Source organism: Ammospiza nelsoni, chromosome 16 (genome assembly GCF_027579445.1).
Source record: "Ammospiza nelsoni isolate bAmmNel1 chromosome 16, bAmmNel1.pri, whole genome shotgun sequence".
Classification (NCBI taxonomy): Eukaryota; Metazoa; Chordata; class Aves; order Passeriformes; family Passerellidae; genus Ammospiza; species Ammospiza nelsoni.
Window position 1 is genome coordinate 16,128,247 of NC_080648.1, and position 18,960 is coordinate 16,147,206.

At 69.1% G+C, this 18,960-nt stretch overlaps 2 protein-coding genes across 5 annotated transcripts; one reads left to right on the plus strand and one right to left on the minus strand.

Annotated features, from left to right (window-relative positions):
* Positions 1–2,143: 2,143 nt before the first annotated feature.
* On the plus strand, positions 2,144–13,865 carry DBN1 (drebrin 1). 2 transcript variants are annotated; one of them, XM_059483453.1, is made up of 15 exons: positions 2,144–2,351; positions 6,423–6,478; positions 6,581–6,693; positions 6,876–6,950; positions 7,027–7,173; positions 7,326–7,403; positions 7,479–7,630; positions 7,941–8,004; positions 8,119–8,178; positions 8,337–8,451; positions 9,603–9,740; positions 10,844–10,966; positions 12,296–12,885; positions 12,964–13,066; positions 13,149–13,865. In XM_059483453.1, exons 1-15 carry the CDS (start codon positions 2,266–2,268, stop codon positions 13,217–13,219), a joined length of 1,971 nt encoding a protein of 656 aa, XP_059339436.1. In that variant the 5' UTR covers positions 2,144–2,265; the 3' UTR covers positions 13,220–13,865. The 2 variants fall into 2 exon arrangements, with proteins under 2 accessions (XP_059339436.1, XP_059339437.1); XM_059483454.1 differs by lacking the exon at positions 9,603–9,740 and having other exon boundaries at positions 2,205–2,351.
* A 138-nt stretch (positions 13,866–14,003) lies between these two features.
* Positions 14,004–18,742, minus strand: PRR7 (proline rich 7, synaptic). 3 transcript variants are annotated; one of them, XM_059483732.1, is made up of 3 exons: positions 18,462–18,742; positions 14,767–15,416; positions 14,004–14,637 (listed from the first exon to the last, which is right to left on the minus strand). In XM_059483732.1, exons 2-3 carry the CDS (start codon positions 15,068–15,070, stop codon positions 14,249–14,251), a joined length of 693 nt encoding a protein of 230 aa, XP_059339715.1. In that variant the 5' UTR covers positions 15,071–15,416; positions 18,462–18,742; the 3' UTR covers positions 14,004–14,248. The 3 variants fall into 3 exon arrangements, with proteins under 3 accessions (XP_059339715.1, XP_059339714.1, XP_059339713.1); XM_059483731.1 differs by having other exon boundaries at positions 14,004–14,664; XM_059483730.1 differs by having other exon boundaries at positions 14,004–15,416.
* Between the last annotated feature and the right edge of the window lie 218 nt (positions 18,743–18,960).

The window sequence follows — 18,960 nt, forward strand, 5'->3', positions numbered from 1 at the left end:
AGGGCAGCGGCTGTGGGGAAGTGGCTGTTCTCCTCCCTCTCCACTCTGACAGCTGGAACGGTCATTAATAATTGCAGCTCTTGCCATGATGAGCAATTGTAAGGAAAATTGTCTTGCTCATCTACTGGAAGGTTCTGCCGGGGGCAGGAGCCGGCTGTGGGGAGCCAAATGCCTCCTGGCATCACCCAGATCTGGGCTACGGTGCCGTGTCTTCTCATTGCCAGTTCCAGGAGTGCAAAAGCACATCAAAGATGGGGTGAGGAAAGTCGAGGGATAAAGACAGGCTGGGGCTGGGCCAGGCGCTCAGGCTGGGGCACAGGAGAGCAGTGGGATGGTCACGCTGAGAAGCAGCAGGACACGGGTGCAGCAAAGGACAGAAACAGCTGGTGCCTGCCTGGCAGGGCTGGCAGGAGCAGGGCTGAGTGCCCCGTGTGAGTCCCAGCTGGGCAGCCAAGGTCAGAGGAAGCACAGGGGAAGGTGAGGCGGCTGTGGCCCCACGTGGGCAGCCCCTGATCCAACCCTGGCTTGGATGGACAGCAATCCATGAGTGGGGGGTGGGAAAGGGGCAGGGGCGGGCAGTGGTGCGGGACGGAGCCTGCTCTGGGAACAGGTTCTGCCAGATCAGCCCCGAGGTGTCCAGCAGGGCCAGGGTGCTGCAGCCAACCTGCCTCTGCCCTGGGGAGGGCCAAGCATCCCCCTGTGCCGCTGCAAGGTCTGTGCTCTTGGCTCTGCTTGGTTCCCTGTTGCCTCTGGGCCATCCTGACAATGGCTCTACCACCCAAGGTGCCTCTGAGCCTTGCCAAGGGCATCTCTTGCCCACCAGCTCTGCGCACCATGTGAGGAGCTTGTGCTCAGGCAGCGGAAGGAGGGTCTCGGGTGGGCTGCGGAGGTGGAGCGTGGGGAGGGGCTGCAGCCTCGCTGCTCCGAGAACAAAGCCTGGCGGCGGTAGGCTCGGAGCTCCCACCACATCCCCGAGCAGTGTCCCACCACATCCACCCCCAAAGCCATCTGAGCCGCTTGTGGGGCGCCTGCCGCGGCCCCAGCCCCCGCGCTGGCCCCGGCAGCTGCTCCACAGCTGCTCCCAAACTCTCAGAGCCTCTAAGGGCGGCTCCGGCTCCGGCCTCGCTCGGAAATGCTGGTGTAAGGAGGGCGTGGGGGGAGCGGGCGGCACCGCCAGGGCCCGCGGCCCCTGTCCCGTGTCCCTCGGGGGTCATCCAGGGGCCTGAAGGGCTTGTCTTGGGACGGGCCACTCCACCAATATCCCCATCCTGCAGGAATCAGGCCCTGCGCGCTCTCCATTGCTGCTCTGGCACAGAGACCCCTCCAGCGCGGGGCTGGTCCGGGCTGGGGACAGTGCTGGGGACAGGGAATCGCTGCAGGACGTGGCTGGGAGCCCCTGCAGAGCCCTGCGCGGGTCAGTGCAAAACCAGCTGTGGGCTCACACTGAGACAAAACTCCTGGAAAAGGTGCTCTGAAAGGACCGGGGGGCTTGGGAGTGGTGGGGATAGAGGAGCAGATGGGCAGCAAAGAGGCCCCAAAGAGGCTCTGTCCACCGAGCCCTTGTGCAAGCAGCGAGGGCATGGCAGGGTGTGTAGGGCAAAGCCTGCGGTGTCCGTGTCCTTGGAGAGGAAACCTTGGACACGGGGGCCCGGTGTGGTAGCGGAGGGCACAGAAGCCAGGTGTGCCACGTCCTCTGGGTGTAGAGGACATGGGAAAGGGGAGAATATGGGAACGGAGAGGACCACCCAGCAGGAGGGTATCCAGAGTGCAAGTTCCCAGGAGGGGCAGCACAGGATGCGGGGACCCCAGGGCGGAGGAGAGCCCGGGATGCGAAATCCCCCGGCGTGCAGGTTCCCGGGAGGAGCCGAGCCGGGGTTCGGTGTCCCTGGGGCGGGGGCTGGCCCGGGGCGCGGTGCTGCGGGGGCAGAGCGGAGCCCGGGCTGCGGGATCCCGGGGGCGAGCCGTGCGCGGGGGCGGCGGGGCGGGGGTGATGCTGCTGCCCGCACCCCCGGGGTCCCGGCCCGGGCCGGGCGGCGCGGCCGGCGGGATGCCCTGGGGGCGCCCCGGGGGCGCGGCGGGGGCGGGGGCCGGGCGGGGGGGCGGAGGGGAGGGGAGGGGGGGCCGCCGTTCGCGGCGCTAGGACCGGGCGCGGCGGCGGGCGGAGCCTCCCCGCCGCTCGCCCCTCCGCCCGGCCGCTGCGGCAGTGTCTCGGAGGCGGGCAGGCGGCCGGTCCCTCCGGTCCCCCGGCAGCATCCCGGCCCCGCCATGGCTGGCGTCGGCTTCGCGGCGCACCGCCTGGAGCTGCTCGCCTCCTACCAGGACGTGATCGGCGAGGACAGCCCCACCGACTGGTGAGCGCGCCCGCCGCCGCCGCCCCTTTGTCCCCGCCGCCGCCGCCGCCCTTTGTGCACGGAGCCGCCCGGTAACACCGGCCGCTCCCCTAGCTGCGCCCCCCGCCGTCCCCGGGAGCCCCGGCACACAAAGGCGGGCGGGGCGGCGGGGGGTGTGCCCGGCTCGCCGCCCCCGGTGCCCGCACCTGCCCGCCGCACCGGGCCGGGGCGCGGTCCCCGCTTTGTCTGCGCCGGGCCGGCACGTGCGAGCGCCGGGACTCCCGGCACGGCCCGGTCCGACCCCGGCCGGGCAGCGAGAGCGGGGAGCGGGGCAATTCGCGCACGGCGGGGAGGGCCCGCCCCGTGGGGCTCCCCGGTGCTGGGCCCGGCACCGGGTCCTCGCCATTGTCTGGAGCAGGAGCCGCGGGCAGGGGCGCCCGGGGAACGGGGGATGGGGAGGGGATCGGGGCCCCGCAGCACGGCCCCGCTCCCGGCCGGTGCTGCTCCCGACCGGCTCCGCCGGTACCCCGGCAGCGGGCGGTCCCTCTGCCCGGCGGAGCGAGGCCTGAAGCCGCGGGGGCACCGAGCATCTCCCGCCGCTCCCGCTACCCTCCGATTCCCCCAAGCTCCGGGGCTGCCACATCCCGGGGGGTCGTGGTGTCGGCCCGGGATTGCCGGGCCGGGCCGGGGTTGCTGTTGAGCCGGGGAGGGGAGCGGCGCTCCCCGCTGGGATCCCCGGCTTCTCGCGCTGCCCGCGCCCCGCTGCGGGGCACCCGGTGTCGAGGCCGGCCGGATCCGGGCCCGCTGCAGGGAGCATCACCCGCTGCCAGCCCAGCCGCCTCTCCCAGCCCAGCCGGGTGCCGGAGGCTGGCGGGGACCATCTGCCCCGCCATCCCCTCCCTGCCCTCCAGGGCGCCTCTGTGCTGGGTGGGAGCGCTACCGGCGCGCCGGGGCGCATCGCGCTGGGCACAGCCGGGGCGCTGGGCAGGGCTGGGTGCATGCTGTGCATGATGCTTTTGGTGGGGGGCGGACGGAGGGGAGCTCTGTGCGCCCACCACCCAGTCAGGGCATCCGCCGCCCCTCCGGGATACACCCACCACCCATCCGGGGACTCCCACCTCCCAGCTGGGCTGCACCCACAGCCCAGCCCGTCACGCGTCTATCTCTAACCAGGTCCCTGCTCTCAGGACAGGGCTGTGTGGGCCCGGGCAGGTGCAGGTCCCCGCCAGTCCCTGGGGTCTCCGGAGGGCCCCACAGTCCCGCTGTCAGCCCAGGGGCGCTGTGGGCAGGCGCCGTGTGCGCTGCCGGCCAGGCGGCAGCTGTCAGCCCCGGGTACATCTCGCTTCCCGGCATCCGCTGCAAAGGAGCCGTCCCTGCCAAAGCTGCTGAGAGCAGCAGAATCGGTTCCCGGGAAGGCGAGTGCCGGTGGCGGCTCCCCCACGCACACCTCCAACGCTGATCCCGGCCGGGCAGCGATCCCCTGCCAATCCTACCCGTGGGGCTGACTTTGCTCCATCGTCCCCAGCTGCTCCACCGTGCCCAGCCGGTGCCCCATTGTCACCGGAGCGCCTGGCACTCAGTGCCTGCGGGAGCAGCCTCCCCGCTGCGGGGTGCGGGACGAGGGGTGATGCTGCTGGGGCTGCAAGGTGATGGGGACAGTGCCACGGGGAGGAGGGCCCGGCCTGGCCGACCTAGGGAGGACACTGTGCCAGAGCCTGGCCCTGGGCCGGAACCGGGGAATGCCGCGCTCATGTCCGGACGGGATCCCTCTGTTTAGTCTGGGATTTCCCCTGCTCCAGCCCGGTCTTGGAGGGTCCGAGCATCCCCTCCCCCTGCCCGGCCCCGCTAAGGCTGCTGGGGCCCATTACTCGATCGGAAAGGAATTCGGTGCTGCTTTCTGAGCACGCCGACTCCCTGGAGCTCCCAGCCACATTGGAAACACATGTGCCGGGGCTGGGGCGGGAGGCTGGGGCGATGTGACCCCTCCCTGGCCTGGCATGGGGGGTGGGCTGCCGCGGGAGCCCCGCTCTGGCACCCGGGGACGCTGCTCCGCCTGCTCCGGTGAGCAGCGGGGCCACGCCAGGGCACTGGGCTGAGGGCTCTGTGGCTGGGGTGATGAGGGATCCTCGGTGGAGCCCCCCGGCTGCAGGGAGCCCCCCCCGGGCTGCACGGGGCATCTCCACCCACGGGTGACCCACATACCTGGAGCCCGGGGGTGGGAAAGGGCTGAATGGTTTGGGTGGAGGGATTAAAACCCATGGAAGTGAGGTAAGCAATGCGTGATGCTGACAGCACCCGCTGTGACACAGCTGGTCCCCACTGCCAGGGGTTGTGGTGCTGCTGTTGGGCTCTGGGTCCCTGGGAGCACCCCTGGGGACGCTGCTGGCCCCAGCACGGCTTCCCTGTCTCCTGGAATGGAAACCTCCATCCTGGCATGGAGTCAGGCTGTGCTGCTGAGCTGTGTCCACAGCAAGCCCCATCTGCCCTGGGAGCACCTAGCAGCAGCCTTGTGCCCAGATACCACCGGGCATGGCCGTGTTCTGGGGAGGAAAAGCAGACAGTGGGTGCCCCCAGCACCCACAGGGCTCCCCAGGCACTGATGCTGTGGCTTTGCCCTACTTCTTTTCTCCTGCCTGCTGCCAGCTGCATCCCACCCTGCCAGCTCCCTGCTTGCTGCCCTGGGCTCCCCCAAACTGCTGCCGTCCTCCCCCGTTCCGGGGGGCTCAGGGGCTGCATTTGCCACCCTTCCCTGTCACAGCCATCTCAGGCAGCACTTTGCAGCTGTTCCAGGCCTGGAAGTTGGCGCCGGCTGGGGCGGCCGATTAGCGGGATCGGGATGTGCGGATTAAAGTCAATCTTGTTGGTGCAATTATCTGCGGCTCCCTGCCAGGGGCTCGGGGAGGCAGAGGGAGGCCCTCTCTCTCTTAGGCACCTGCCTGCCTTCCCTTTGCTTTTTAGCTCCATCCAGGCCCTGTTTAGGGGGCGGCTCTGCCCGCAGGGACCCTCAATTCCTGTTCCCCGGGCTGTGGATTGAAGCTGCAGGCTGGAGCGAGGAGGGCTTTGCTCGGCTCAGCGGGGATTTGGGGCTCTGGGAAGCGCCGTGCGGGCAGCAGCAGCCGAGAGCTGCTGGGCAGAGCCGCCCACCCGCGGCGAGCGGGGCCGTGGGGATCCAGCACGGGCGGCCCCGGCGCTCCGGGCGCAGCGCGTGACGGTGGCGGGCAGGGTTGGGTGCCTGCCAGGCCCCGCAGGTCCCCGCTGCCTGCCTGCCTCCCCCGCTCCCCTCCACTAATCACCTCGTCATCGGGGCGAGCTGCATCCCAGCTGGGATGGGGGGGTTGCCATGGTGACGGAGGATGCTGGTTGCCTAGCGACATCCATCCCCTCGCCCACCCGCCCTGGACCAATTTGGCATGCGTGGTCCCCCCTCCGTGGCTGGCTGTGTGCCTCTGGGGAGGTGCTGGCTGCTGGGGGTCCCCGCGGAGCCCCCAGAGGGGCTGGCCAGGGCACGCTGGGAGCGACAGGGGGTTTCCCATCAGCTGGGAATGGTTTCCAAGGAACAGTCTCCATGACGGCCCCATCACACTCTGGCGGCTCATTGATTTGCTGCTGCTGGTGCTCCGGCGTCCTCCCCCAGCCTGGTGCCTGCTGGGCTGGTGGCTCACGCAGCCGGGCACGTGAGTGGGCCTGGGTCCTTACTGGGGCACAGGGTTGTCCCCAAACCTGGTCAGTAGCTGGAAGGGTCGTGAGGGGACAGGGATGGGCGAGCAAGTTGCTGTGGGACTGTGTTGGCTTGCAGCACAGCAGTCAGTGGGGCCCTGTGCCCAAGTGACTTTCTGTCCCCAAACCTGGGACCCTTCCCCACAGCTGCCACCAAGGGCTGGGGAATAGGCCCTGCCCCACATCCTGTCTGCCTTGCCTGGCAGTCTGGCTCTTGGTGCTGATGATGGACAAGGGTTGCTGTGGCTGTGTGCTGGTTTTGGGACAAGCAACCATGTCCCAGCACATACTCTGACCTCAATGTAAGCAGGATGGGGAGGCTGGGGGCTGCCCCACACTCCTCCTGGCTTTGGCTCACCCATGGTGTCTCCCCAGGGCCCTCTACACATATGAGGATGGCTCTGATGACCTGAAGCTGGCAGCATCAGGAGGTAAGGTCCTCTGTCCCCTCTGCCAGCGCTCACCTGTGCTGGTGTTTTCCCCGTCACCTGTTCCTGGTGCTGGGTGCACGTGGGCTGATGGTGCTGTGCCAGGTGGAGGTTTGCTGGAGCTTTCTGGCCACTTTGAGATCCAGAAGGTGATGTATGGCTTCTGCAGCGTCAAGGACCCGCAGGCCGTGCTCCCCAAATATGTCCTCGTCAACTGGGTGAGTCTGGGGACCCTGCTGAGGGGGGCTGTGCTGTGCCCACAGGGACATGGCTGGGTGTGAGGGAGCTGGCAGTGCCCAGGGGCTGTGGGTGCCCCACGGTCCTGCTGCCCTGCTGAGGTCAGTGGGGTGGGGATCACCCTGCTGCTCCTCTCAGCTCAGTCCCTCCCTGGCTGCCACAGGTGGGTGAGGACGTGCCGGACGCCCGCAAATGCGCCTGCGCCAGCCACGTAGCCAAGATCGCCGAGTTCTTCCAGGTGGGTGACGCTGGGGAGGGGGAAGATGTTGCCAGGGCACTGATGCTGAACCCTGATGGCTGCTTGCACCCCCCAGGGTGTCGATGTCATAGTCAATGCCAGCAGCGTGGAGGACATTGACCCCGGGGCCATCGGGCAGCGTCTCTCCAACGGGCTGGCCCGTGTCTCCAGCCCGGTGCTGCACCGCCTGCGGCTGCGCGAGGACGAGAACGCCGAGCCCGTGGTAACGTCCCCACGGCAGCGCTGGGGATGCTGCTGGGGCTGGGGCGTCCCTCCTGCCCAGGGCTCCTGTGTGCCACAGCCCCATGTTCCCCTTTACTGTTATCCCCATCACTGATCCCAGCCCCTCCATCCCCTCGCCTCTCCTCCATCCAGGGCACCACTTACCAGAAAACCGACGCCACCGTGGAGATGAAGCGGCTCAACCGGGAGCAGTTCTGGGAGCAGGCAAAGGTGGGTACGGAGGGACACCCCAGGGAGAGGGGTGAGCTGCTGATGGGCAGCCCCCTCATTGATCCCCCACACCAGAAAGAGGAGGAATTGCGTAAGGAGGAGGAGAGGAAAAAGGCCCTGGATGCCCGGCTGCGGTTCGAGCAGGAGCGGATGGAGCAGGAGCGGCTGGAGCAGGAGGAGCGGGAACGGCGCTACCGGGAGCGCGAGGAGCAGATCGAGGAGCACAGGCACGGCTGGGGGCGGGTGGGATGTGGGTATGGGGTGGATGCACAGCTGGGGTTGGGTGGGATGTGGTACAGGATGGCTGCACATCTGGGATTGGGTGGGATGTGGTATGGGATGGCTGCACAGCTAGGGTCAGGTAGGAGGATGTGGTACGGGATGGCTGCACACCTGGGATCGGGTGGGATGTGGGCACAGGATGGCTGCTGTGCTGTGAGTGGCTGGCTGGGCACATGGGTGTCCCTCACAGGCTGGGGTTGGGACAGGGGCTGGCAGGAGCCGATGCCCAGCGCCTCTCCCGTTTCCCCGTTGCAGGAGGAAGCAGCAGAGCTTGGAGGCGGAGGAGGCCCGGCAGCGCCTGAAGGAGCAGTCCATCTTTGTGAGTGCCCCCGGTGCCAGGATCAGGGGCAGGGCTGCCACTGGCATTACCCCAGGGAAGGGCTTTCCCCAGCTGGGTGCCCAGGCTGGGAGGTGATGCTGTGTCTCTTCCCAGGGGGACCAGCAAGACGAGGACGACAGGCAGCAGTTTCGGAAATCGGAGTCAGAGGTGGAGGTGAGTGTGGCGATGGCCGTGCCCGGTGCTGTCCTCCCTCCCCATTCAGCAGTGCCCACAGCTAGATGGGAATGAATGAAGCTGTGGGATGCAGGGAGGGTGGTCCCACAGCCCCACAGCCCCGGAGCAATGGGGCTCAGCCTCCCCTGTCCCCACAGGAGGCTGCTGCCATCATCGCTCAGCGGCCTGACAACCCCCGGGAGTTCTTCAAGCAGCAGGAGCGGGTGGCATCAGGCAGCAGTGATGCTGTGTCACCAGGCAGCCACAGGACAGGTGAGGGGCTGTGGGGGGCTGTGGGCGCAGGGGTGGGCACCAGGACACCAGGGCACAGGTGAGTGAACTGCAACAGCTCAGATTGCAGTGGGATATGGAAAGACCAGGGATGCAATGTGGGGAGGGGGTGTACCCTCTGCCATCACTGGCACTGTGGTTCTGGGTGCCAAGGGTATGAGGATGGCAGGGGACATCCTGCTCTGCTGTGCCACCATCACTGCCACCATCACCGCCACTGCCACTGCACCTCACGTGGCCCCTGCAGCTGGGGCAGCTTGTCAGGGGCTGGATGTCAGGTTTGTCTTCAGCAAAACAGGGCTCACCCTGCTCCCTGCTGGGTGTTGTCCACTCGCCTGTCACAGCACTGTGCCCACAGCCAAGCTGGAAGTGTGGTTGGTGTGTACGGGTGGGCAACTGGAGGTCTGGGGACGACTTGGGAATACATCCCATGGTGACAGCCAAAAAGGACAGGAGAGAGTGAGGGAGATGAGGGTGCTCAGCATGCTGCCAGCTGGCAAGGAGAGCCCCATGGAGCAGCTGGGCTGCGCACAGTGTGAGATCCAGCGCTGAGACTCCTTTTGTGCATCCAGGGAAGGACTGTCTGTCCTGGGGGTGCCTCCAGCCATGGGGCCGTGTCATGGTGCTGTGCTGGGGAGCTGTGCCATGAGCTGTGCTGGGAGGGAGCCTGTGCCGTGTGTTCTTGTGTGCCATGCCATGGGTTGTACCATGGGTTGTGCCGTGGGCTGTGCCGTGGGGATGTGCTGTGGGTTGTGCCATGGTGCTGTGCCATGGGGCAGTGCTGTGGGTCGTGCTGCGGTCTGTGTGTTCTGGCTGTGCCGTGGTTGTGCACAGGTTCACGCTGTGGGGCTGTGCTGTGGCTGAGCAGATAGTTGGTCCCACAGCCGTGTCCTGGCCTTTCTCCCCACCTGGCCAGGCAGTGCTGCCTCACGTCCTTCTGTCCTGCTGCCTTTCCATCCTCTTGTCCTGCCACTCTCCCACCATGCTGCCTTCCACCCTGCTGTGCTCCCATCCCGGTGCCCTGGTGCTCCAGCCCCGCCACGACCGCGCTGAGCAGGGACTGACCCATCTCTTTGCTCTCTCTCTCTCTCTTTCTCCGTCCGTCCGTCTGTCTGTCTGTCTCTCTCTCACAGGTCGTCTGCACTGTCCTTTCATAAAGACAGCTGACAGTGGGCCACCATCTTCCTCCTCCTCCTCCTCCTCCCCCCCACGGACCCCCTTCCCCTATATCTCCTGCCACCGCACTCCAAATCTCTCCTCTTTCTTCCCATGTAGGTAGCTGGGAGCTCCCGGGCGCAGCTCCGGGGGTCGAGCCGGGGGCCCCACAGCCCACGCACCCCACGGCACACCGGAGCGGCAGCGGAGGCAGCACGGGCACCCCAGGGGAACAGGCATCCCAGGGGAATGGGCACCCCCAGGGGAATGGGCACCCCGAGGGAAATGGGCACCCCGAGGGGACCGTGCCCCTGCTGGGGCTGACCCCATGCTGGTCCCTGTGCCCCTGGGAGGGGGGACATAGGGCAGGCTGTGCCCATGGGGCAGATGGGGACAGGGTAGAGCTGTGCCTGGGGAGGTGATGGTCCACACTGGGATGGGAGACACTGTGCCTATGGAGTAGAGTGGGCACAGGGCAGCTCTGCCCATGGAACGGCAGAGGGTAGGACAGCTGTGCCCTGTATCCATGCAGTGCTCATGGGCAGGGTCAGGCAGCGTGCCAGAATCACGTGCTGATGGGGCAGAAGGGAAAGGGACACCTCTGCTGCCCTGCACCAAGCAGGTCTGTGCCCGTGGGGCAGCATTAGGCAGTGTGGAAAAGGCAGTGCCCAGGATCATGTGAGGCTGTGCCAGTGGGGCAGAAGGGCATGGAACAGCTGTGCCATGGGCAGGACTGCAAGATTGTCCACAAAACAGCGTGGAATGGAAAAGGCTGAGCCCAGGAATGTATGCGGCTGTGCCAATGGGGCAGAAGGGGCCAGGTGGTTGCAGGGCTGTGCCCCCACAGGCACAGCTGACAGGGCACAGAGCTGTGCCCACAAAAGCTGTGCCAGGGCGCAGCTGAGTGACACGTGGGCAGAGCCAGTGTGCAGCACGGCAGGTGTGGGGCTGCCTGTCCCCTTGCCCAGCAGATGTGGGGGCTGAAACTCACGGGGATGGTGGGGACACCTGTAGGGCACATGGTGCTTGCTGCACCCATAGGAGCCTCCACCCCACCACGCAGAGGGGACGAGGTGGTGGCAGGTACACAGCGATGTGCACCGTGACGTGCACTCTGCAGCGCACGGCTGGGTCCGTGAGGGGCAGGAGCAGCGCTGGGGCTCTGGTTCCCCCCTCAGTGCGGGCAGACCCCCACGCCAGCCCATCTCCTTGTCTGCAGGCAGCCAGTCGGACGCCTTCCGCAAGGCCTCGGCCGCGGGCTGCAGCCCCTGCGAGCCCAGCCCGGCCGCCTCGCCCCCGGGGCCCCGCGCGCCCGCGGAACCGACGCCGGCAACGCCCAAAGGTGGGCGCAGGGCTGGCACTGCCCCCCTGCCTGGGCTGCCGGGAGCAGCCCCACTGCAGCCCCTGGGCTCTGCTGCAGCCCCGCCAGTCGTGCTTGCATGGCTCGCTGCATCCCTGGCTTGGTGCATCCCTAGCTCGCTGCATCCCTGGCTTGGTGCATCCCTAGCTCGCTGCATCCATGGCTCAGTGCATCCCTGGCTCGGTGCATCCCTGGCTCGGTGCATCCATGGCTCGGTGCATCCATGGCTCGGTGCATCCCTGGCTTGGTGCATCCATGGCTCGCTGCATCCCTGGCTCGCTGCATCCCTGGCTCGCTGCATCCATGGCCTGGTGCATCCATGGCCTGGTGCATCCCTGGCTCGGTGCATCCATGGCTTGGTGCATCCATGGCTCAGTGCATCCGCGCTGTCCTGCCCACATCCCTTGGCACATCCCGCCTGCCCTTGCCGTGTCCCACAGTCCATCCCTGCTGCAGCCCCCTCGGCTAAGCTGCAGCCCCTCAGCTGCCCTTGCATGGCTCAAGGATGCATCCCTACTGCAGCACCCGCAGCTGCCCTTGCATGGCTCGGTGCATCTGTGCTGCCCCATCTGCCTCCCTCGGCGCATCCCGCCTGCCTCTGTTGCGCCCCCAGCTCATCCCCGCCGTCCCTGCTGCTCCGTGCCGCTGCATCCCCGCTGCATCCCCGCCGCCTCTGCTGCATCCCCCAGCGCAGCCCCACCATCATTGCTGTATCCCCACCGCCTCCAATGCATTCTCTAATGCCAGTGCATCTCTGCTGCACCCCACACCATGCATTCCCCCACTTCCAGTGCATTCCCCCTGCTGCACCCCCCAGTGCAGCCCTGCTGTCTCTGCTGGGTCCCCCACGGCGATGCTGCCCAAACTGCGCCGTCCTGCCCTATGCCCTTTCCAGGGCTGCTGAATCCCTCTGGATGTCCCCTCTGCCCCACTGCGTCCCCAGGAAACCCCAGCCAGCTCTGCTGCTGTCGCTGTGTGTCCCTGTTGCGTTCCCACTGGCCCCTTGGCATCCTCTGGTGCATCCCACTTTCCCTTCTGCATCTTCCCAGGGCACCTCTCCTGTTCCCTCCCTTTCTGCCTCCCTGCCACTCCCCAGGGGATCACCTTGTCCCTCCCCATGTCCCCTCACTCCCCAGTGCACGCCACAATCCCCTCCCTGCCCAGCCAACCCCACCCATCCCTGCAGCATTCCCCGTACTGTGCCCAGTCCAAAGGACTCCAAATCCCCCTGAGCTGCATCCCTGTCCCCGGGTGACCCCCAGCCCTGGACGAGGTTTTCTGTCCCCACTGACTCGTGTCCCCTCCTTGCAGAGTCCCCCAGCCCCAGCGCACAGGAGCCCGGGCCAGCCACGCCCGAGCAGCACTGGCCCTTCCCGGGGCCCGAGGACAAGGCCACCGAGCCCCCCGGGGACGAGCCCAGCCCCAGGCCAGTGTGGACAGAGGGGGGTGATGCCCTGGGGGACCTGGTGACCCTGGAGCCCACCGAGCCCTCCCTGCCACCCGTGGCTGACGAGCCCCAAACTGGGGAAGCCCCCGAAGCCCCCAACCCCGAGAGCCTCATCGACCTGTGGCAGAGCGACAGCGACGGGGTGGCTCCCCCAGCTGCCTGGCCCCTGCCTGCTGCCCCCGTCCCCGAGACACCCCCGGCCATGCTGCCCGAGGAGGGGACCTTGCTGAGCCTGGACGAGCTGCCCGAGCCCCCTGCCACCTTCTGCGACGCGGAGCAGGAGGAGGAGGATGAGGAAGAGGCAGCTGGCGAGGGGGAGCCCCAGTCCCAGGATCTGGGCTGCCAGCACACGCCCCAGGAAGACACCCAAGAGGACACCCCGGGCCGAGAGACGCCCCCCATCACCAATGGGGAGATGGCCCCCAAGGATGGGACACCGGGCCGTGGGGAGCAGGTGAGCATCACTTGTGGGGAGAGCTCAGGGGGTGATGGGGGCTGGGGGGGTCCTGACAACCTGCCCCCACCCCCCCAGGCCAGCGAGGGCTACTTCAGCCAGTCCCAGGAGGAGGAGGTGCCCCCCACCGAGGAGCTGTCGGCCAAAGCCCCCCAGCCCGTCTTCTACAACAAGCCCCCAGGTGAGTGAGGGCAGCGAGGAGGGGGCGCCTGTCCCTCTCTGGGGCGCCCCGAGCCGTGCTGACCCCTCTCGCTGTCCTGCAGAGATCGACATCACGTGCTGGGACGCAGACCCTCTGCCCGAGGAGGAGGAGAGCTTTGGGGGGGCCCTGTAAGGCGGGGCCCCGCTGCCGGCACGGGCAGCCCGGCCCGGCGGGGCACGGGGGGGCTGCAGCCGGGGGCCGGGCCCCCCTCACCCCTCGGGGCCCCGCAGGATGAGGCCTCCAGGTGGCGGCCGCCCCGCTGCAGCCCCGCCCCGGGGCGCCTTTTACAGCCCCCCCTTGTCCTCCTCTCTTTTTTAAGTTGTCGGTAGGAGCCGTGTCAGCCCCCCAGCCCTCCCTTAGCAGCCCCCCCCCGATACCCCCCCAGCGCCCCTTTTGGGGGGGACGACACACGCTCGCATCCCCTGCCCGGCTGTGGGACAGGGTCCTCGTTCTCTTCGTGCCCCCCCCGGGAGCCCCCCCAGTACTTTGCACGAGTTCAAGGAAAAAAAAAAAAAAAAAAGAAATAATAATAATAATAAATGAATATGGCAATAAAGTGACCCGAGCGAGGCAAGGCTGCGGCCAGCGGCGTCCCCCCCACCCCAAACCCCGGCAGGGAGCTGATGTGGGGGCTTTTACCCCTTCCCCACTCCTTCTTTGCTGGGAGCCCCGTCCTCCCCTGCTTGGCCCCTGCTTGGCCCCTCTCCCCCCATTCCCCCCGGAAACTTTTTGGAAAGCACAAGTTCTGTACCGGCGGTGTGCTCATGTCTGTTAATAAATAAAGCGTCTCCCACGGGGGCTGCAGCCTGCTGGGGCGGCACGGAGGGCTGGGAATGGGGCTGGGGGGGGGGGGGGGCTACGGCTGCCTTGGTTGGGGAGGGGGCGGTCCCACCATGCCAGCCCGCCAGGAGGCAAACCCGAGCCACAAACTTTTATTCTCAAACTGTAACAAACAAAAAATTTAAGAAACAAGAGCAGAGTCCGGGTCCCCAGCGCCCCCGGCCATGGGGGGGCCGGCGGGGGCCAGACGGGGAACCAGCCCCTTCCGCGCCGGCGGCGATGGCCCGCGCCGGGGCGGGTGTCCCTGGGGTGACACGAGCAACCGAGACCCCCCCGCCCCCCAGGCGCACGGCAAGGTCCGGGCATCCCCCGCGGCCGCCGTTAGACAGCGGTAGTCCTGCCGAAGAGGGGCATGGAGACCGGCAGGTGCCAGGGTCCCGTCTCGTAGGTGTCCCTGCTGCTGAGCTCCGAGTCCGTCCAGCTGGGAAACATGCGTGGGGAGCATTCCTGCTGCAGGTAGAGGTCCGGGCAGGCAGGGCCGGGGCTGGCCGAGCGGGGCAGGTGCAGCGCTGACCCGTAGCCGGCGTCCAGGAAAAGGGGTTTGTAGCTGGGAGGCTGCTCCTGCTTCTCCAGCCGCTCATGGCTCAGGAAAGGGGCGTTGATTTTGCGGTAGAGCCCCCGCGTGTCCATCAGCACCTCGCTGTATGGCGGGGGGGGCTCCGCCATCAGCAGCGCCTCCTCATAGCACGGCGGCTTTGACAGGTCTGACTCTGCAAGGCAAAGCCCCCCCCGGACCCCTGCTGCCGTCAGCGCTGCGCCCCGGCTCTCGCGTCGTATCCCCCCCAACACCGGGGGAGGCCCGTGCTCCGGGGATGCGAGAGCCCCTCCCTGCTCCTTACCGTGCCGGCAGCTCCAGGGCCGGGGGGGCGGGATGTGGTGGGGGTGGTGATGGTGATGGTGGGGCTCGAGGCGGAGGCGGTGGGGAATGGCGATGCCGGGGGGGCTGCCCCCGTAACCCTCGTAGTGCAGCGGCTCCATCTCCAGCGCGCGCAGGCTCTGCTCCCGCAGCCGCTCCTCCTGCTGCCGCTTCACCCGCCGCCGCAGGTAGCTGCAGAAGCAGCACAGCAGCACGATGAGGCCCCAGATGAGCCAGAAGCCCGCGAAGCAGGTGAGGAAGGTGTAGGTGCCCTGGGACATCACCATCTTGGCAGCCGGCCCCGGGGGGAAGGCCCCCGCCTCTCTCCCTGCCCTCGGGATGGGGGACGGGATGCTCAGGGCGGCGGCAGGGTCAGGGAGGACCCGAAGCTGTCAGGGCCGCCGAGGGCATCTCCCCGGGCCGTGCCCGGCGCCGTCTCCTGTGGCCCGCGGGCGAGCCTGCCGTCAGGGGTCCGTCCTCGCCATGGAGCTGGGGGGGGCCGGAGCGGGCGGGTCAGGCCTGGGTGCGCCGGGCGGGCGGCGGGGCGGGGGGCCGGCGGGGCGGGCGGCGGGGGGACGGGGCTGCCGGGGTCCCGCTGCCCATCGCTGGGGGGGGACCGCCGGGGTGGGGGCCCTGCAACGAGACAGACGCGAGCGTGAGCGACACGGAAACGTGGACGCCCTGTTCCCATGGTGACTCGCTCCACATGCGCCGCAGCGCCCGCAGCCAGGGGGAACCGTGCCTGGCACCCCGTGCACCCCCCGCCATCCATCACCCCCATGGAAGCAAACCCCCAGAATCACCCACGGCACTGCTGGGCACCCTGGGGTGGGAGACGGATGCTGTGGTACCACAGCATCATCTGAAGATCATGATCTGAAGATCACGGGTGAATTACTGCTTCAGGGGGGCCACCATGGATCCCCTTCTCCTGCCCACCCGGTGCACCCTAGATTGCTGCTGAGCCAGGCAGCTCATCCCTGTGCTGGCACACATGGTGGTGCCCTGGGGAGCAGGAGGGACGAGCAGCGGTGCCGGGTGCCTGCGGCACGTGGCGCTGGCAGGAACACGTGCACCGAAGCCATCGCTGGCCTCGCAGGCACTGGGGATGGCGGCACCCCAACACAGCAATGCAGGGCCAGGCGTGGTGGCGATGGGAACCATCACCTTTGCCCTTTAGGCAGGGTGACAGCTCGCTCACATCCAGCCAAGCATCAAATGTCCAGGGTGTTGGCCAGGGGCAGGTCTGCTCCTCAGCGAGCGGCGAGCAGCACCCATGGGTGCTCACAGGCAGGCACATAAGCGCCCGTCAGGATTCTCATTATCGGGGTGTGGGAGAAAACGGGCTCGGCTGCAGGGAGGAGGGTGAGCCTGGAGGAGCGTCCAGGGCTGGGTGATCACGGTGACACCACCGCTCCCTCGGAGCAGGGCGAAGGGGCGTGGGCAGCTCCATCCATCACCCCGCAGGGCCGCGCTGCCGGCCAGGGATCACGGCAGGGCCACCGAGGCTGAGGGTGCCGGCGGGGCCGGAGGGCCGAGCCCGGCGGAAGGAAGAAACGATGGGGAAGGAAGGAGCCGGGGGCCCTGACCGCGCTCCGGCGGGCAGCGGGGGCTGCTCCATCAAGCAGACAAACGCGTGGGCTGAGGCAGCGCCGGGATGTGGGGCTGTGGGGAGGGGGTGCCCTGGCTGGGGCCAGCTCGGCTCGAGCAGCGCTCGCCACATCGGCTGCAACAGGCTCCGCGCCGGCAGCCCGGGCATCCCCGGGGAGGAGAGGTACCGTGCGGGAAGGACCGCGGGTCGAGCCCCGGGATGACGGCCGGGGAACACCGGGAAGCGGTGCAGGGCGGGCTGGCGGCGCCGCGGACCGGGGGCGTTCGCAGCTGGGGCGTGCGGGGGGAGCGGGGCTGCCGAGGACGTGCGGGCTGGGGGAGGAGCGGGGCCGGGCTGGAGACACTCACGCCGGGCGGAGAGCGGAGCGGCCGCCGAGCCGGGCCCCGCCGGTAGCCCCGGGCCGCCCCGCTGCCCCCGGCCGCGGCCTGGGCCCCGCTGCCCGCGCCGCATCGCTGCCCGCTGCCTCCGCGGAGAGGGTGACACCCCGGCGGGGAACCTCCCCGCTCCCCGCGCGGGGCGCGGCACCCCTTCCTCATCCTCATCATCCTCCTCCTCCCCCGGGGCGCGCGCCCGCCGGGGCCGGACCGGAGAGGCGCGCCCCGGTACGCGCCGCGCGCCCCCGCCGCGGCCCCCGGTGGCGACGGCCCCGCGCGCCCCCGCCCCGGCCCCGCTGCCCCCGCACCGCGCAACAGGCGGAGGCGCCGCGCCCGCTCCCTCCGCGGCTCCCGTTACCGGCGGCGGCGGCGCACGTGGCTCAGGCGGCGGGCGGCGGCTCCATCGGGCGGCGGGGGAGGGGGCCCGGTGCGCGCCCGGTGCGCGGCGCCGCCGCCGCCTCCCGGCGCTGCCTTTGTCTCCGGTGAGCGCTCCCGCGCCGCCGCCGCGCGCCGCCCCGCCCGCCCGGGCTCCCGCCCCGCCGCTCCGCCCCGCCCTCGGCTCGGGGAGGGATCCGCGGGCTCCCCGCACCCCCCGCCCCGGGACCCGCCGCCGCTCGGGGGCCACCGGCTGGGCTCCCGTACTGCCAAGGGAATCCCCCCGCTCCGGCCCCGGGGGAACGGCGGCGGGATCCCGGTGCCGAGAGGGCCGGGGCATCCCCGGGGGTGGCCGCGGGAGCCCCACCGGGCGCGGGCCGGGGATTCCCGGGTAGCGGCTCCCGGTCCGGGCGGGGTGAGGGCCCTGCGATGCCCGCTGGGGTGGTGCCACGGGCTCCCACGGTCGGTGGCCCTGCACTCGCCCTGGAGGTGCCCTGGAGGTGCTGCCACCCGTTTCCGCAGTGCCATCCCCAGCCTCCTCAAGGGGTGACAATGGCGTGCTCCCGGGGTGACGGCCAGCACAGCAGGGCCACAGGCAGGGGAGGGCAGCACGGCTGCTGGCAAGAGCTGAACGGCCCCTGCACAGCCCAGCTGGGCACTGCAGTGACACTCGGGGCTCTGCAGGGCAGCGGCGCCAGCCTGGCCCCAGAACAGCGAGGGACCGAAATGGCACTGGGTGTCCTGGGGTCACCCCGCACCCTTGGGTGCCATACCCCCAGGCAGACCCCTCGTCAGCCTGGACTGGCAATTGTCCCTGAGCTAGGGCTCCCCCAGGCACTGCCATCGGGTGTTTGTCACAGCTCTTCTCTGCTGTAACTGCGGCCGGTGGTCGTGGCCCCCATGGGACACCGCTCTGGCTCCTTCGGGCTGCACCGAACTTGGGGTCGAGTCCCGCCGTCCCTTCGCTGTGCCCTGGGCCGTGCCAGGAGCGAGGCAGAGCGGTTTTGGGGGAGATGTGCCAGCTGCGGGTGGGTGATGGGTGTGGGTGCCCCTGCAGGCCGTGACCCCGGCGCCGTTTCCTCCCGTGGGCAGGGTGGCAGGCGCCCGCTGCGGCGGCACACACGGCGCATTGTTCCGCCGGGGGCCGCCCGCAAGGATTTCCTCCATCCCGGCCAGGGTGACCCGGGCACTCCGGGCGCTGGCAGCCCTCTCCACCGCAGCTGGGCACGGCGGCTCCGGTGTCCGGCTCGGCCCGAGCGCCCCGCCCGCAGCAGGGCCGCAGCGTCCCCCGGCCCCTCGGCTCTGGCCCCGACTCACCTTGCTGGAACTCAGCTCCTGCGATCCGACCTCACAGCGCGGCCACGGCAGCCGGGCTCTGCCGGCTCGGTGCTTGTGCGGGTGCCCCAGCAGCATCCAGGGCGGGCAGGGGGCTGCGGCCATACGGGGGGGCCGGGGTGGTCCCTTCAGGCATGGGGACCGCAGGGACGGGGGGCACGGCGGGGCCCACGAGCATCCTCAGGGCAGGGCAGGGGCGGGCGAAGGGAGCCGGGCCTCCGGCCCCGCCAGCGCCGGGGGCCGGGAGCTGCCTTCCCCTTCCCCTTTCCCTTCTCCCCTCGGCAGCGGGGGGAGGCAGGCGGGGGAGCGCTCCCCGAGCCACATGGTGGGCTGGAGGAGGAGCCGTTGCCCAGGCAACAGCTGAGAGCATCCTTCACCCCTGAAAATGGTGTGCGGAGCTGCTGCCACAGCCCCACAGCGCGGGGCAGTGCTCAGGACCCTCACAGCTCTCCTGTGTCCACAGGGTCCAGATGCACCCACT

Bases quoted from the DNA above. Each gene is read 5' to 3' on its own strand.
- DBN1 (XM_059483453.1), top strand. From the start codon at position 2,266: ATGGCTGGCGTCGGCTTCGCGGCGCACCGCCTGGAGCTGCTCGCCTCC. The intron at 7,174-7,325 runs GTAACGTCCCCA...TCCTCCATCCAG, and splicing joins ACGAGAACGCCGAGCCCGTG to GGCACCACTTACCAGAAAAC. The intron at 10,967-12,295 runs GTGGGCGCAGGG...CCCTCCTTGCAG, and splicing joins GACGCCGGCAACGCCCAAAG to AGTCCCCCAGCCCCAGCGCA.
- PRR7 (XM_059483730.1), bottom strand. From the start codon at position 15,070: ATGGTGATGTCCCAGGGCACCTACACCTTCCTCACCTGCTTCGCGGGC.